Here is a 14,252-nt window from a genome sequence, read left to right on the forward strand (position 1 = left end):
GGTCATAACATCGGTAAATATGCGGTAAAAATACACACAGATAACCGTCGTAACGGCGTTATCAACGTATGACAGCCGTCAGTGAAGAGGCGACGCGACGCAGACAAAAATTTTCGTTGAAATTACAAGAGAAAATAACGCGCGCGTCGCCGCACTATATCATAATTAGAATGCCGAGGAACATCTCCTCCTAGTTGAATTCCATTTCACGATCATGTCGATTTTCACCGGTTAAATTCATGCTCGTCAAATCGACGAACGAAATTCCTCAGCAGTTGCTAAGTCTCAGTTTCTTTTTTGAAACGGAAGAAGGGAAAAATAATAACAAATGCATCGGTGATTTGTTTTGGGTATCGGTCACGTTCGAAATATTAGTTTGAACGATAATTTCAATGGAGAGAACGGAAAATTGAAATAGAATCGTCGAACTGTTCGAAAACTGGTAGAGGACGAAGAAGAATTATGAGTGAAAAAGAAAATAATAGAAATGCGGTCGTAAATCGAACGTAAAACATTTGTTTACTATTTCGATCGTTTGGTACGAAAGTAGCCGAAGCTTGCGCCAGAACCTCAATCACGAATTATTAGATAGTACCAGCGACAGAAAAACGGTGAAATGTTACCATTGTTACCTTCACTTCGTTCTCCATGTAAAACACAATAGAGTTCGGTTGAAATTTTTAGTTAAATTGTTGCAACGACCAGGGGCGGTTTGAAACGAAATCGAATTCCGAATACGATGCCTGCAAAATGCCCAATTCGATTTGCGCTGGCTCATGATAAATTAACGACCAGATTTCAGGGGAATAGCGTTTATTCGGAGGGTTATTCAACGCTTTGATTTTACTATATTCCAGTGCATAAATCGAGGCTAGCTCACCTTCATATCGACGATGATTTGTTGAAAGAGGCCGCCCAGCGCGCTGCACTCCCTCTCGATGTTGACTTCCATGTTTCCTCCTCGATCGTCGTTTTAACGCTGGATATGAATTTTTGTTATTTTGCTTTGTTTTTTATTTTACGTTTTCTTTTCAGAATAAAGATTTTCACAAGAACTTGTGTAGTCTACACTTGATCCGTGACCTCTGTAGAGTCAGGACACATTTTCGATCGGTTTTTGCAACTTCTCTATGTTATGTTCACTTACGTATATCACTCGCGAACGAAAAAAAAAAGAAACGAAACTAAAAAAAAAACAAAAAAGTAAACAAACAAGCTGTCTGACTGGCGTCTGGGCGATTTTTGAGTAATTCGCAGGATTTTTTTTTGGAACACGAAGCTCAGAAGCTCACAGCGGTGTTAAACCGTTTCTTGTTTATTTCAGATTCCACTATCGCGTACACGGTTATTAAATCCTTGTACTACATGAAAATGTGTTCGATAAACTGTACCCGACTATCAAGCTAATAATCGATGCACGTTTTTATCAGTTTTTATAAACAAACCGTTCGAATGCAAAATACCAATATCAGGCAAAATGCCAAACGAAACGCTCTGGTCGGTGCAACGCGCGCGAACGACACAACGAATGACCGACAAAACTCGACAGTCCTGTCTGAGAACTTCTCGTACACTGGGCCGTACGACAATGCGGAATCATTACCACAGCAAGACCGACTTTTGGACGAGTCTTTTGATTGGCTCGACCATTCTGTGATGGAGGAGGGGGGGCTCTGACGGAAACAATACAATCCTGGCCAAAAGTTCAGAGATTTAAACTATTGGAAGATGTTAGGATTAATAAAAAGTTGAAAGAATTGTTTGATCAATGACAGTAAAAAAAATATATAATTCTATAGTGATAGGTAGAATTTATTGAAGAATTTTATATAAATATTATTCGTGTATATCGTCAGATTCAATGCGTTCAACGAACTGATTGAACGGTGAACTTGTATTTACGCTAAGCGTCAGAGGAACCTGTACAATCACAAAATCGACTTGTAATTTACAAGTATCAACATGATTATTATACAAAATATAACACAATGGTTTGATGACCCCTTTGTTGTCGCAGATTTTATATCGATGAGCATAATCAGTCTATTTTTCTACAATTCGTCGGAATTCATTGATATTGCGGGCAATGTTGCTTTATTAATGATCTCGAGACGTCGGCATTACCTGAAGAAAATCGTCGACAATTAGACGGTTTTTAAATTAATCAAAAGCTTGGCTGGTCGTTATTTACCTAATTGTAATTCTATGTACAACGCCAACATTATAACATGTATTGGAATGTCACAGTCTGGTCCCTTCGAAATCCACACCTGACAATTAAAGAGATTTTCAATCATCCGATTCATGTTCATCTGTACAAAGTAACTTACAGTTCGACAAATATATTCAATTACCTGCTTCAAAGTTTCTCCCGATTTATCCAACTCACCACGAATCGCATAAGCTACGGCTAAATTGTATTGAAGCACTGCTTTTCCCGTAGGAAGACTATTTGGATACCAACCTGAATGATGCATTAGTAATCAGATCCACATATCGTTATTACGTTGTTTTTTACAACATCGCCGTTCTCCCAGTTGGTAAAATTTTAACGTAGAATCAAATATTTCTACTTACTTCTAACCGGTTTTACAAATGGTTCCTCATATTTATCTTTATCCTTGTCCAGTGTTTCAGGTATCGGTAGAAACGTGCTTATGTCCTCAATGTTTTCTGGCTTGAGATATTCTATCGCTTCGCTTATTTTATTCATGAGTATCAAACTCTCGGCAGCGTAAAGATTTCCAAGCATCTTGTAAGCTCCTGGTAATTTGGTCATTGATAATAAGGCTCTTGCTTGCTCTAGTGCCACAACATGGTCCCCAAGACACAAGGAAATGTACGCACTGGCAGCGAGAACACTAGCTTTCAAATTTAATGCTTCGAGCGCTGTTGCTTGGGAAACCTGTGTCGCATGCTGTCCACCTGCAGGAAACATAATACCGTGGCATTCTATTGGTGTAAAATTAATAAATAAAGCATTGCATGTGTTTTATCCAAATTTTATACCTAACACATGAGAGGGCGTCAACGATATGGGAACGGATTGTGGTCCTGCCAGAGGCGTCAATGGCAAATTAACTTCGTTATCGTCAGGCAAGAGAAAAAGTGCGTTTTTCAACGATAACATTCCAAATTCTAAAGTAGGCTGAGGTATTGCGTACGATAAACCTTCGGTGTGATACTTTGTGTCTTTAGATAAAGCTGACGCCAAAATAATTTTTCTGTAAATACCATTGCCGACTACTTTTTGCACCAAGTCCTTTCGTCGCTTCTGCACGTTGAAGTCAACCTCATTTGTCTGTAAATGTTGAAAGAAAATATTTGACCAAACGGTATCAATGAAGCAAAATCAATCCTGAATGTGTGACTAATAGAAACACTCACTGGCTTGTGACAGTATATGCAACATTCGGCCATTCTAAGCCATAGCCGTGGACTGTTGTGGAGCTGTTGGGCTGCTTCTGTGAAACATTCGAAAGCTTGCGCAGCACGTCCAGCGTGCAGGAGTGATACCCCTAAGCTGTACATCAATTCATAATGTCTATTACCACCGATAGTATACAATGGTTGTGATGAAAGAGCATCTGAAAAGAATGGATGAACATCAATACCATTATTTCGACGGGTTTTCTTTGATTTGGTGCGCTGTCAAAATTCAGTTTACCAGCATCTTTGACATGTACACTCTCCACAGCAGTTTTATTCTCCTGCAATGCTTTTTGTAGATAAAAACAACTCAAATTTGGCTTCCCCATCGCATGGTGTAGGCAGGCCATGTTATTGTAATATAAAACAGCTGCTGATTCTCCGCTAGTTCTATGGGAATATTGAAATATCATCAGTGGACTGAGATTATTAATTCTTTGTGGTTGCAATGAAAGATGAAGACACCCTTACTTGTATTCGAGAGATTCAACAGTGGTGGAATTCAGTATTTTAATAGCCTTTCTGTAATTCCCTCTTAGGTATTCTAGATGCCCTTTTAGAAATATTGACGATACGTTCTAAAAATGATTTTAACATGATAACTAATTGTTGAACAAAAGGACATGGACAATTATCAACTTTGGAAAAAACTCACTACAGGTGTCCCGGAAGAAACCAAGGCCTTCCATTCTCTCTTGCATAACTTTAATTGGTGTGTCATTAAATAAACTCTAGCCTTGTACTTTAGCAATTTTATCCTGAACGCATCAGTGGCTGCATCCACATTGTCTCGTTTCTCTGGCGTCTCTTTAATCGGCTTGATAGCATTCTCCTTGTCAGTTGGGGTGATTTTTGATGTATCCGTGGACACAAATTGACTTTCAATATAATTTAATAGCGACAACGCCACGTCAGGTTGGTTTGTCACAATATGAAGTTCTATCAGTAATAAACACACTTTGTGTGCTAAGCTCTCTTCTGCAATAAAAATACTCACGCTTTACCAAGAGTAAACAGATGGTTAGGAAAAATGTATGCTATAATAAGTTAGAGAAGGGCTCACCCATTGGTTCTACGAACGTGAATAGCTTATTAACAATTTTGAGTGCCAAGTCGTATTGTCTTGTGTGATATAGCAAAACTGCTTGATTATATCGCATGACACATTTTTCAACATCATCGACACCATCTGCGATATCAGCTGTACTTATTTGGCCACATATTGCATTGAGGCTTTTTCTGAATAACTCAGTCTTTTTGCGGTCAGTTTTATAGTACTCGGTAACAACTTTATTATGCATTACTTTGAGATCTTTAGGTCTGAGCACCTCCAACTTATTGAGATTACTCAAACAGGATGAATAAGCACCTTTGAGAAAATCTGTTAATGCATTTTGAGCTAACTCACGCTCGTGGTCTGTGATGACAGACGCTGTGGCTTCGATAGCATGCGACTCTGAAGTTTCTATCATTGTGACGTTAATAAATAATAAATATGCAGCAATTAGATCCTGAAAATTAATTGAACAGAATATTGCTCAGAAGAATCCAATAAAATATCTACATTAGTATGCCAGAACTTGATTGTATAGAAAAATATACGACTCGTTGTCGCATAGCTAACTTCTAAACAATTACATATTTGAAATTATAAAATAATGTCGTATTGGAAACATTACATTAGGTTAGGATCAGTGGTGATCAGCACGAAATGCTTAGAATTTTAAATTCATTCATGAGAAATAACAAAGTAAGCTCTCGGAAAAACTTACAGATAATTATTGTACGAGTTTTTGCAAATGAAGTTCAATCTTTTAAAAAATTCTAATTTGCAAGTAGTTGATGACAAACTGATGTTGTGATATTTGTTTTTCTTGCAATAGGTTATGATAATCTCCGCCTCCACGGGTTGTAAAATTTCGTGAGATGGCCACTGGTAATGTCAAAAATTGTATTTTGTAAACTGCTGTTCCTTGCGGTCAAAAAATGCTCTCAAAAGATTCATTGGACAAATAGCATATCGAATAAACAGCTACATCTCTAGTATAAACAGTGGTCAGTTTCGCTTTCTGTCAGGAGTGTCAGGCATAAAGAGGTTATAATTATTAATGTTATTGAATGTGTGCGATGTAAATATTATTTCAACGATTTCGATTTTCTCGTTTCCAAACAAAATTAACAATACTATCGTCGTTTGTGCCTTACATTTGATCTAGGAAAGTTTGAAATAATAATAAAGCAGTATTACTTTAATTATGTAGTTACAATGGTGAAAAACATAGATTTTGACATGAATGGGTCTATCTATCATGAGCGCCAGGTAATTAATGTTGAAGGCCATCCCTGAAACTTTAATTTTTCATTGCTATATATCCAACATAATCTTATATTCAATTCCAGGTAAAAGAGCTATGCGCTTTACATGCCTTAAACAACTTGTTCCAAGAACACGGTTTCACCAAGCAAGAACTAGACCAGATATGTTACAGCCTAAGCCCTGATGTTTGGATAAATCCGCACAAGTCATTACTGGGGCTTGGCAACTATGACATCAATGTTATCATGGCAGCTCTGCAGCGTAAAGGCCATGAGGCAGTGTGGTTTGATAAGCGCAGGTAACAGAGAGCCTGATCTTTCAGCTGCTGCTCAATGAGTTAATTATCATAAATGCTGATAATGAAAGGAATTGAGCAATGTTCAATTTGTACCATTTCTCACAGAGACCCAAAATGCCTCCGTCTCGAAAATATCGAAGGTTTTATTCTGAACGTACCCACTGAATATAAGTTGGGATTTGTTCTACTACCTCTTAAAAGACGGCACTGGATTGCTCTACGAAAAATAAGTGGCACTTTTTACAATCTTGATTCCAAACTTGAGAGCCCTCAGCTAATCGGAAAGGTAAGCACGCCATGTGAGTTTATTCATTTTATAACTATTACATTTCGCATGAATATCATTTCTATATTTTGCAGGATAATGAATTGATAGCATATTTGAAAGAGCAAATAGACAGTAAGGAGAAAGAGTTATTTTTGGTTGTATCTAAGGAGGTTGACAGTAAACAAGGTTGGTTATTAGATCCATATCAAGCCAGTCTGCAAAATGATGCTGATGAAGATTCCATTCAATATATCGAAGACAGTATGCCTTCAGAGAGTGATTTTCAAAATAATAGAGTCGAAATGGACAACCACCAAAGTTGATAAAATGTAGTGTTCGGTGTCAAAAATGTTTGAGATGACGAGAAAATGTTCTGAAATAAAACGCAGCGACCTTTTTTTTCCAACTTTCAAATTTCAGACGGAATGAGTAGTCAAACAAAATGATTATCATACTCGAATAAAATGACTGAATATCCGACTGATTTCAGCGTTTTAGGTCGCGTTTTTATAATTAACACGTGTTTTGCTACATCGATATAACAGTATTTCTACACCATCAGATATCTTCACTTGTGCGATAAAATTATTGCAGTACCTTCAATGATAAAAGTAATGATCATTGGAGGGGAACTTTTTTTTATTTATTTGTTTATCGAGAAGTTCTATTCTTCATTAGAAATCTAAAAACAATTTCGATGTTCAATAGGCAATGGATGTTTAATAGGTTTGATATTGTGTGTAAATACATATTGTGAGCTGGCTACCATCACTCTTTCTAAAATACGAAAATTTGTCTACAGAATATTGCGGATCAACTTGAGGATTAATGCCGCGTCGTTTGGTTGTATTATTTTTATTTTTAATCATTTATCATTTAGTATTTATTGCAAATTACGCCGAATAGTTTGTATCCACTTTAAAAATAATTGTGCAAAAATAAGAAAATTGCACATTGTATGTGTGTGTCAAATGTGTTACGTATAAAATAATCACTATAATTCACCGTAGAACGCGAATCGAACATACTCTCAAACTCTTTCAAACTGAAACTTCGTTGATTTAGTTTCAGTATTGAATGTCACTCGATATATCCTTATTGATGTTTTGTGTTGACTCATATGCAGAAATTCCCCTTTACAGAATTATAAAAGCCAGCTTTTCTAATCAACGAACTTTGATTGTTTGTAGGAAATATCACAGGAATTCATGATCTGTCTGTTTGATGTTTGCGCTCACAATAATTTAAGTGGCTCAAAGCAATGAAAGCACAGCGAGTAACTTGGTGTATAATATTGAAACCAAAAAAATTTAAATAATATGTCAAATAACCGGGAAAAAATATTTTCAAACTCATTCTCTATGATTTTATAAATCAATGAAAAATTACGACTGATTTCAAGAATGAAATTTTTTTTTTTCTGCAAATAAGAAGTGAACTGAGATCTATAATTGTTTGATTATAAGTGGGTTTGTGAAACAGATGGTCCAATTCATAAAATGGAAAGCAATACTGTAACGTAAAGTAATATGTAATAATTTTTCACGTAGAAAATTTGATGTAAAATTTATTTTCATAGGTAAACTTCGCGCAAATACCTTAGATCCTTAGTCGGGGACATTCCTTCAGTTACGTATACTTTTGAAAATATTGAGGTATTTTACGATTGTATATAACCGGAAATAAATGTTAGAAAGACGATAATCGTAGCGGATGTTTGAAATAAGTGGCTAATATTGTTGAGCTTCGCATAATACACAAAGTACAATCTTTTTATGTTAGGAATATTGAATTTCGTAGCACCTGAATGCAAATTGATTATAAATTTAATTTTTAACACGTGTCGGCTCGTTTTAGAATTATATTACATATGTTTATTTAACGTAATATTTATTTGTATATATTTCAGAGATGTCAATAAATATTAATATATTTCAATTATGATGATGAAATTTCTCTGTTTCTCACAGATGTTTATTTTTTCACATGACACAAGCAAAAATATTATGTGCAAATAGATAATTAACTCACAAGCCGTATCACAACCATCTTCACCATTTAATTGCTAGTGCCGTATTCATTTTTTCTATTTCATGATATTGCGTGTGAAGAAAGGCCACTGACTTGTCAGAGTGCTCTCCTTCCAGCCAAGTATTATACAAATTTGAGATGACAAGATTTTTTTCTGGTTCGCTCTGTGGAAGGTTTTGATAAATAGTATCGAGTTTTGCAGCAAGTTCACGTGGCTGGGAGCCATCCTGCGGCCTCATTTGTGCTCCGCCATTAAGGCAGCCTGGAAACAAAGGATTATGCAAAATAGTCGAAACATTTTTGTACTATTACAGTTTAATCCTTTAATTATTCTATAAGCCTCACCTGAGGGACACGCCATAACTTCAACATAGTGATATGGAGATTTGCCTCTTTTGAGTTTCTGCACGAGATTTTGGATATTTTTAAATCCATTGGCAATAGCAAACCTTAATAAAATTTTCCCGTCTTTTTCAAGAACGGCTTCTTTGAAATCTGGATTCCTCAAATTTTTAAACTCGATTGCAGGGTTGGTTTCTTGGAAAAGATAGTAAGCGGCATATCGAAATATGAAGTGAGCATAACCTCCGGATCCAGAGCCCTGATGACCCCAAAGAATTTTATCCAATTGTTGATTATCATATACACCGAATGGTCTATCAATTTCACTCTCCTCAACATCATTTAGAGACACCCCCTGATTGATCAACATGTTTTCCACTTCGACTAAGAAAAATTCGGCGTTACAAACATGTAGGAGTTTTACCATGCTCGAGAATACATACATATTCTCAATAATTTTGACGAGTTTTACCTACTTGATGTTATAACACAATCGACATCTCTTGTCTGTTTGACCTCATTATAGAAATCTTCCCGAGAGGCTTCTAGCTTTTTATCGTAGCAAGGCATAACGCTTATATGATAAATGCGTTCCGGTGAAAGACCTTTACATTTGGCTAAATGATACTTCACCAAAGACCCCATAATCTGTTGTGGGGACTTTGTCACACTTATATGCGGTAGTATAAAATTGCCATGCGTCTTCTCTGCATAACATACCCAGCCTAGGAGATTTGAAATAAAAATGTGATATCAAACAAATACCAGTAGCGTGGTTGAACTGTACTTTATTTGCGTTTAATACGTGAGTGATCAAATTTATTATTGTACCTGGACAAGAAGATGCAAGCATCGGAATTTGGCCTTTTGTACCATCTTGTGATGATTTGAATCGTTCAACAAATTCTCTAGCAGATTCCAAGAGTGCAAAATCATCTGCAGCAGTCATATCCAATATCATATCGGCTCCTAATTTACGGAAATGTCCAGCCAATTTACGCGCAGCAAGTTCTGGTGGCAGATCGTAACGTTCAGCAACAGAGAGAACTGGTTGTACGGATAAACTGACAACTATCAATTTTGCCTCTTCTGCTTTGCCATTCTGTGTATAAAATTTATTAGTAGAACTGTTGACAAATTTATGCCATGCTTTTTTTTTTCAAATTATCACCTCATGGAGATTCTGATTCTCCTGTAGAACACGCAATAACTCCTCTTCACTTTGTTGGGTGACAAGCACACTCTCAGCTGTTGTAATGCAGCCGCTACATGCCAAACAATCAGCCAATGTGATTTCAACTTTTTGTAGCTTTTCAGAGGCTCCGGACTGCATGAGATTAAGATGATTTGAAGAAAAATCATTGAATAAAACAGTTGGCATGCTTTTAAGATTCAACAGACATTCTTGTTAATCAAACCTCATTCAGTTCCATGTAAGCTCCATCTTCTTGAATTTTTATTTTAGCTCCGGTATTGGCCTTTGACTTTGGTATTTCGATTGGTTTTATACATTCCTAGAAAAATTGTTTCAAATTTGTGGCAAACTATTGTCAACAGCAATGAATAGATATTTTTTAATTCCTCAATATCATGAAAAGAAAAAAGTTCAAGGCTCACCAGTGATGGGGTGATAAAGTCATCCAAGTCCGTCAATTGAAGAGCACCACTAAATCGCGATGCCATAATCTCATCTAGGATATTTCAACAATAGATGCATTTATTTACGCTGTGCAAAGTAGACGTTTCGACCGTCAAGGAGAAAAATTGGATGCTGACGCTTAACGCAGCTTTGTAGCGTCAAATGAAGTCACGTGGTATTATTTCGACAGAAGCGTCATCGAGATACTACCACCTTTTCAAATTCCATATATCTGTTCATAGCTTCTCTTTCAAAAATGTAATATTCATACATCATTTACTAACGACGTAATCTCGATGACGCTTCTGTCGAAATAATACCACATGACTTCATTTGACGCTACAAAGCTGCGTTAAGTGTCAGCATGACATTGCACCCTATTCAGTCAACGCTCATGGTAATAAGGGCGAATATTCCAATATTCCCGGGTGAATACGAACTCCCATTTGAAGACAGTGGGTAACATTACCTGCGACTGGAGTGGGGACGCACCATTATTACCCTCTGCTCTTGCGCTCTTGAAAGTCGGACTGGTTATCAATGGGTATCAATTGTTAGGGGGCGTTAGTTTGCAAGGTTTAGTCGGTTTCTAGTCCCGTTTAAAAAGCCAGAAAAAAGTCTACACTAATATAGTCAACGACCAATAGAAAATAAAAACGAAAAAAAGCGAAATGCTTCTTAAAAAGCAGCATGAAACATGGCCGATGTTTTGTTTGTGTAGGGAATTGCTGGTGTTGCCGCAACGATAGCGATGTTTACATATATTTTTGTTTGGCGCGAGTGAACAATAAAGGGGATAAATACAGAAAATGAACGCTACAAGTTTATATGTGTCGACGTGTAGATTAGTTTTGCAAGCCGATTCCGAGGATGCTAATTCATGGACAGATTTGTACAGACTAGTTCCCTACTTGAGACAAAGTTTAAGCTGTACAGTATGTTCAAATTTGCTAATCGAACCTCATACACCGACAGAAACAAACTGTCAACACCACGTATGCAAGAGTTGTAAGGGTGGTCGAAAAAAATTAAAGCCCTCCTGCAGCTGGTGTAAAGACTACGACAAGTATGTGGAGAATGTGCAACTTAGAATACTTTTACAGTGCTATAAAAAACTCTGCGAGTATCTATCAAGCACCAATATATACCGAAATTTAATACTGTCGATATCTTCTAATAACCCAAACAACGGCGCATCCACAATGGGAGCTTCTAGTCTGATGGAATTGATCCAGGAAGGCGCAGGATTCAAAGATGAGTTTAAGAGCAACGCTGGACTTTCTAAATCAGCTTATAGTATATTGCCTTGTATATACACCAGCACGACATCCACACAAACTCAAGGAAATTCCGTACAAACAACGGAAAGCATATCTCCTGTCATACCTGGTAAAGTTCACTCGTTGATCTTGTTATGAAATTAAACATCCGTTCTTGTTTCATTCTATGATACATTTGTATATTCTACCTGTCCTGTAGAGTCACCTGCTATTCGAACAGTTTCCAATGGTTCGTCGATATATTCAGTGATGTATGCTGGTTCAGGAAATAAAATAACGATTAAGAGAAAAGCGGCAGCTGCGGATGATACCGAATTGTTGCAACAAGAGGTCGATGGAACGGCTCAAAGCTCTCTTGGAACTGTCAAATGTATCACATCGTCTCATCTCAACTACGGGGCATCGTCTCCAAAAAAATCTTCAAAGAGCAGCAAAGTAATTACCGTAGCTGAAGTATTTGTCATTATATATTGTATTCGATCCACTCACAGTACGAGTCAAGTTTCACCACTCTTCTTTTTCTATTTCTAGTCGGCAGGTAATTTTAAAAAACCAAGATCGAGTTCGACACGCAGCAAAAGAAAAGGTTGTAGATGCGGGAATGCGACTGCGGTACCAGGGAAATTAACATGCTGTGGGCAGAGATGTCCCTGTTATGTTGAAAGCAAGCCTTGCATCGAATGCAGATGTAGAGGCTGCCGGAATCCCCATACGGCAGATGGGTTGAAGGTACGATAATTTTCCATCACAGTTCCCTCGGCGGTGCAAAATTCCATGATGGCTAAGTGGCACTATACTGCAAATACGTAACTCATTTGCTTCCAGATTCGTCCGCATATACCTGAACTCCATAATCTACAACTTCAATTATCAACGCCGGTAGAATGCGATTCACTGACCTCGGATCCATTAAGTTCGGTACAGCAGTGTCTCTCCACATCTCCTACAACAATACAAGTATTGAATGTATATTCGACGCCTAGGCTAGACATTGATAACGTACCTCAAAATTTACCAGCCGCACTTCTCGTTGGTGAAGATGCAATGGTTAGTACGGAAAGCGAGGCTGAAGACAGTGACGTACAAATTGATGTGTGACGATGTATGTGAAGACGCTTCAGCAGCGTCGTGTGTTAGTCGAGTTTTCTAAAGTCTATCACGTTTGAATGTTATAAATTGACTAGAAATTTTTATAAAAAAGAACATTAAAACATAAAAAAAAAACCAATTGTAAAATAAATAAAAAATAACAAAATCAGGTGTGGGCTGCGACCATGATATGTATGTGAATACGTACATATAGATTGATAAGCCTGTTTGATTATTAAAAAATTATTAGTCTTTTTTACATGCGAATTATTTGTATCGTTCCAGTTGTAACGAAGAATAGAGTGATGGTGTTTCCAAAGTGTCTCAATCTCTATACTTAAAAAATTCAAGTTTCCAGGAAACTCAGTAATTATGTACAAAAAAGGAAGAACAGTAGAAGAAAATAAATTATCTACAGTCAAAGTTTGCAGGGTTGAATATGATATGTAATAGACTCTCCAAATATCCCACGTCATACTATAGTATAGTATGTGCACAACACGGATAAGAATATTTCGCATAATATGATACGTGATTTGTACATATAAAGAAACCGTTACCGGGTTAAAAAAAACCGTTAAAATCAAACTAAAAACTTACGCTATGTGGATGACGAACACCAACACGTTTTCAGATAATGTAAAATCGTTAGCTGTCCCTTAGGAAATTTTTTTTGAAATAACCGTGAAAGAGGAAAAGCAGCAAGAATTTAAAAAGTCGTTATTACTCATCTAATATTGGTCAAGACGAAAAATCATGCTCTAGTGATTTTTTTTTTTTTCATTTTTCGCGAATCGTTTTTTCTCTCATGCAGTCTAAAATAGTACATTATGCAACAAGGGAATAAAGCTGCAGTTTATTCCTGCGGACGACTCTACTGCCCTCGCTTCGCTGGAGGGAATTTTCGGGAGGGAGTAAGTCCAAGGGAATGATTAGCTTTATTCCTGCATTGCATTTGAGACTTTACTTTTCGTCCCGCAAATTTACTTTTCTTCGTAAAATGGGGAAGAAAAGTATAGTAGGGAATCAGATTCAACTTTAGTCCCACCTTTCAGGTCAAAAAAGTTGTCTTTACGATTGAGACGGGAATAAAAATAATTATCTCTAACTACCTAATGTTTAGGTGAAAAAATTTGGTGTAAATAACAATGATAGTAATCATAATTATCGTAATAATAGTAAGAACTAATAATAATAATAATAATAATAATAATAGTAATAATAGAATATAAATAACGTTTGGATCGTATAAAACGCTACTTTATATCAAAGATTTACAGATTATATTTTTAGGATAAGATTGCTCGAGTTTTTTTGGCTACGGCTAATATTGAAAATTTTAAAAACTCTCCTGTGGTATATAATTGAACAAAAACAAAAAAAAAGAAAGAAAATTGGAACAAGCTTATACCTTTCAAACATTAGTACAAAATTACTAACAATTGGTATTTAGTCGCTGTACACATAGAATGGTAATAATAATTATAGTTCACATTATAAAGTGATTAATAGTATGTATAATATCATTGATAATAATAACAGTAATTTCTGGCAGAGAA

At 36.4% G+C, this 14,252-nt stretch overlaps 5 protein-coding genes across 10 annotated transcripts in view; 2 read left to right on the forward strand and 3 right to left on the reverse strand.

Annotated features, from left to right (window-relative positions):
- LOC105686639 (uncharacterized protein PB18E9.04c) overlaps window positions 1-1,549 on the reverse strand; it is a 28,407-nt gene extending 26,858 nt beyond the window's left edge. For both annotated transcript variants that reach the window (XM_012401656.3, XM_012401654.3), the window contains exon 1: window positions 881-1,549. In XM_012401656.3, the coding sequence (XP_012257079.1) occupies window positions 881-952 (72 nt within the window). In that variant the 5' untranslated portion in view covers window positions 953-1,549. The remainder of the gene's footprint in view (window positions 1-880) is intronic.
- A 242-nt stretch (window positions 1,550-1,791) lies between these two features.
- LOC105686242 (CCR4-NOT transcription complex subunit 10-A) lies at window positions 1,792-5,340 on the reverse strand. Of its 4 annotated transcripts, none has more exons than XM_012400883.3 (11): window positions 5,202-5,340; window positions 4,493-4,940; window positions 4,085-4,407; window positions 3,901-4,007; window positions 3,668-3,819; window positions 3,388-3,587; window positions 3,010-3,301; window positions 2,578-2,925; window positions 2,355-2,464; window positions 2,192-2,270; window positions 1,792-2,124 (listed from the first exon to the last, which is right to left on the reverse strand). In XM_012400883.3, the coding sequence occupies exons 2-11, from the start codon at window positions 4,899-4,901 to the stop codon at window positions 2,069-2,071; spliced, it is 2,076 nt and encodes a 691-aa protein (XP_012256306.2). In that variant the 5' UTR covers window positions 4,902-4,940; window positions 5,202-5,340; the 3' UTR covers window positions 1,792-2,068. The 4 variants fall into 4 exon arrangements, with proteins under 4 accessions (XP_012256306.2, XP_025602559.2, XP_048509069.1 ...); XM_025746774.2 differs by having other exon boundaries at window positions 5,109-5,294; XM_048653112.1 differs by having other exon boundaries at window positions 4,799-5,293.
- Window positions 5,302-6,718, forward strand: LOC105686637 (josephin-2). The gene is made up of 4 exons (XM_048653123.1): window positions 5,302-5,749; window positions 5,830-6,044; window positions 6,150-6,330; window positions 6,405-6,718. Exons 1-4 carry the CDS (start codon window positions 5,696-5,698, stop codon window positions 6,633-6,635), a joined length of 681 nt encoding a protein of 226 aa, XP_048509080.1. The 5' UTR covers window positions 5,302-5,695; the 3' UTR covers window positions 6,636-6,718.
- Window positions 6,719-8,254: 1,536 nt separating this feature from the next.
- LOC105686633 (probable cytosolic Fe-S cluster assembly factor GJ13047) lies at window positions 8,255-10,929 on the reverse strand. 2 transcript variants are annotated; one of them, XM_012401645.2, is made up of 8 exons: window positions 10,794-10,929; window positions 10,303-10,376; window positions 10,104-10,199; window positions 9,857-10,012; window positions 9,517-9,787; window positions 9,162-9,410; window positions 8,689-9,069; window positions 8,255-8,605 (listed from the first exon to the last, which is right to left on the reverse strand). In XM_012401645.2, exons 2-8 carry the CDS (start codon window positions 10,366-10,368, stop codon window positions 8,364-8,366), a joined length of 1,461 nt encoding a protein of 486 aa, XP_012257068.1. In that variant the 5' UTR covers window positions 10,369-10,376; window positions 10,794-10,929; the 3' UTR covers window positions 8,255-8,363. The 2 variants fall into 2 exon arrangements, with proteins under 2 accessions (XP_012257068.1, XP_048509072.1); XM_048653115.1 differs by lacking the exon at window positions 10,794-10,929 and adding an exon at window positions 10,645-10,672.
- Window positions 10,930-10,955: 26 nt separating this feature from the next.
- Window positions 10,956-13,119, forward strand: LOC105686636 (E3 ubiquitin-protein ligase MSL2). The gene is made up of 4 exons (XM_012401647.3): window positions 10,956-11,713; window positions 11,804-12,039; window positions 12,136-12,333; window positions 12,430-13,119. Exons 1-4 carry the CDS (start codon window positions 11,134-11,136, stop codon window positions 12,700-12,702), a joined length of 1,287 nt encoding a protein of 428 aa, XP_012257070.1. The 5' UTR covers window positions 10,956-11,133; the 3' UTR covers window positions 12,703-13,119.
- The last annotated feature ends 1,133 nt before the right edge of the window (window positions 13,120-14,252 follow it).

Source organism: Athalia rosae, chromosome 3 (assembly GCF_917208135.1).
Source record: "Athalia rosae chromosome 3, iyAthRosa1.1, whole genome shotgun sequence".
NCBI classification, from domain to species: domain Eukaryota; kingdom Metazoa; phylum Arthropoda; class Insecta; order Hymenoptera; family Athaliidae; genus Athalia; species Athalia rosae.

Coding starts and splice junctions, on each gene's coding strand:
- LOC105686636 (XM_012401647.3), top strand. CDS start 11,134: ATGAACGCTACAAGTTTATATGTGTCGACGTGTAGATTAGTTTTGCAA. Junction 12,040..12,135: donor AATCTTCAAAGAGCAGCAAA/GTAATTACCGTA, acceptor TTCTATTTCTAG/TCGGCAGGTAATTTTAAAAA. Junction 12,334..12,429: donor ATACGGCAGATGGGTTGAAG/GTACGATAATTT, acceptor ATTTGCTTCCAG/ATTCGTCCGCATATACCTGA.
- LOC105686633 (XM_048653115.1), bottom strand. Junction 10,200..10,302: donor ACTTTATCACCCCATCACTG/GTGAGCCTTGAA, acceptor CAATTTTTCTAG/GAATGTATAAAACCAATCGA. Junction 8,606..8,688: donor AGTTATGGCGTGTCCCTCAG/GTGAGGCTTATA, acceptor CTTTGTTTCCAG/GCTGCCTTAATGGCGGAGCA.
- LOC105686637 (XM_048653123.1), top strand. CDS start 5,696: ATGGTGAAAAACATAGATTTTGACATGAATGGGTCTATCTATCATGAG. Junction 6,045..6,149: donor GTGTGGTTTGATAAGCGCAG/GTAACAGAGAGC, acceptor CATTTCTCACAG/AGACCCAAAATGCCTCCGTC. Junction 6,331..6,404: donor GCCCTCAGCTAATCGGAAAG/GTAAGCACGCCA, acceptor TATATTTTGCAG/GATAATGAATTGATAGCATA.
- LOC105686242 (XM_012400883.3), bottom strand. CDS start 4,901: ATGATAGAAACTTCAGAGTCGCATGCTATCGAAGCCACAGCGTCTGTC. Junction 4,008..4,084: donor TTTCTTCCGGGACACCTGTA/GTGAGTTTTTTC, acceptor AATCATTTTTAG/AACGTATCGTCAATATTTCT. Junction 3,588..3,667: donor TGTACATGTCAAAGATGCTG/GTAAACTGAATT, acceptor CATTCTTTTCAG/ATGCTCTTTCATCACAACCA.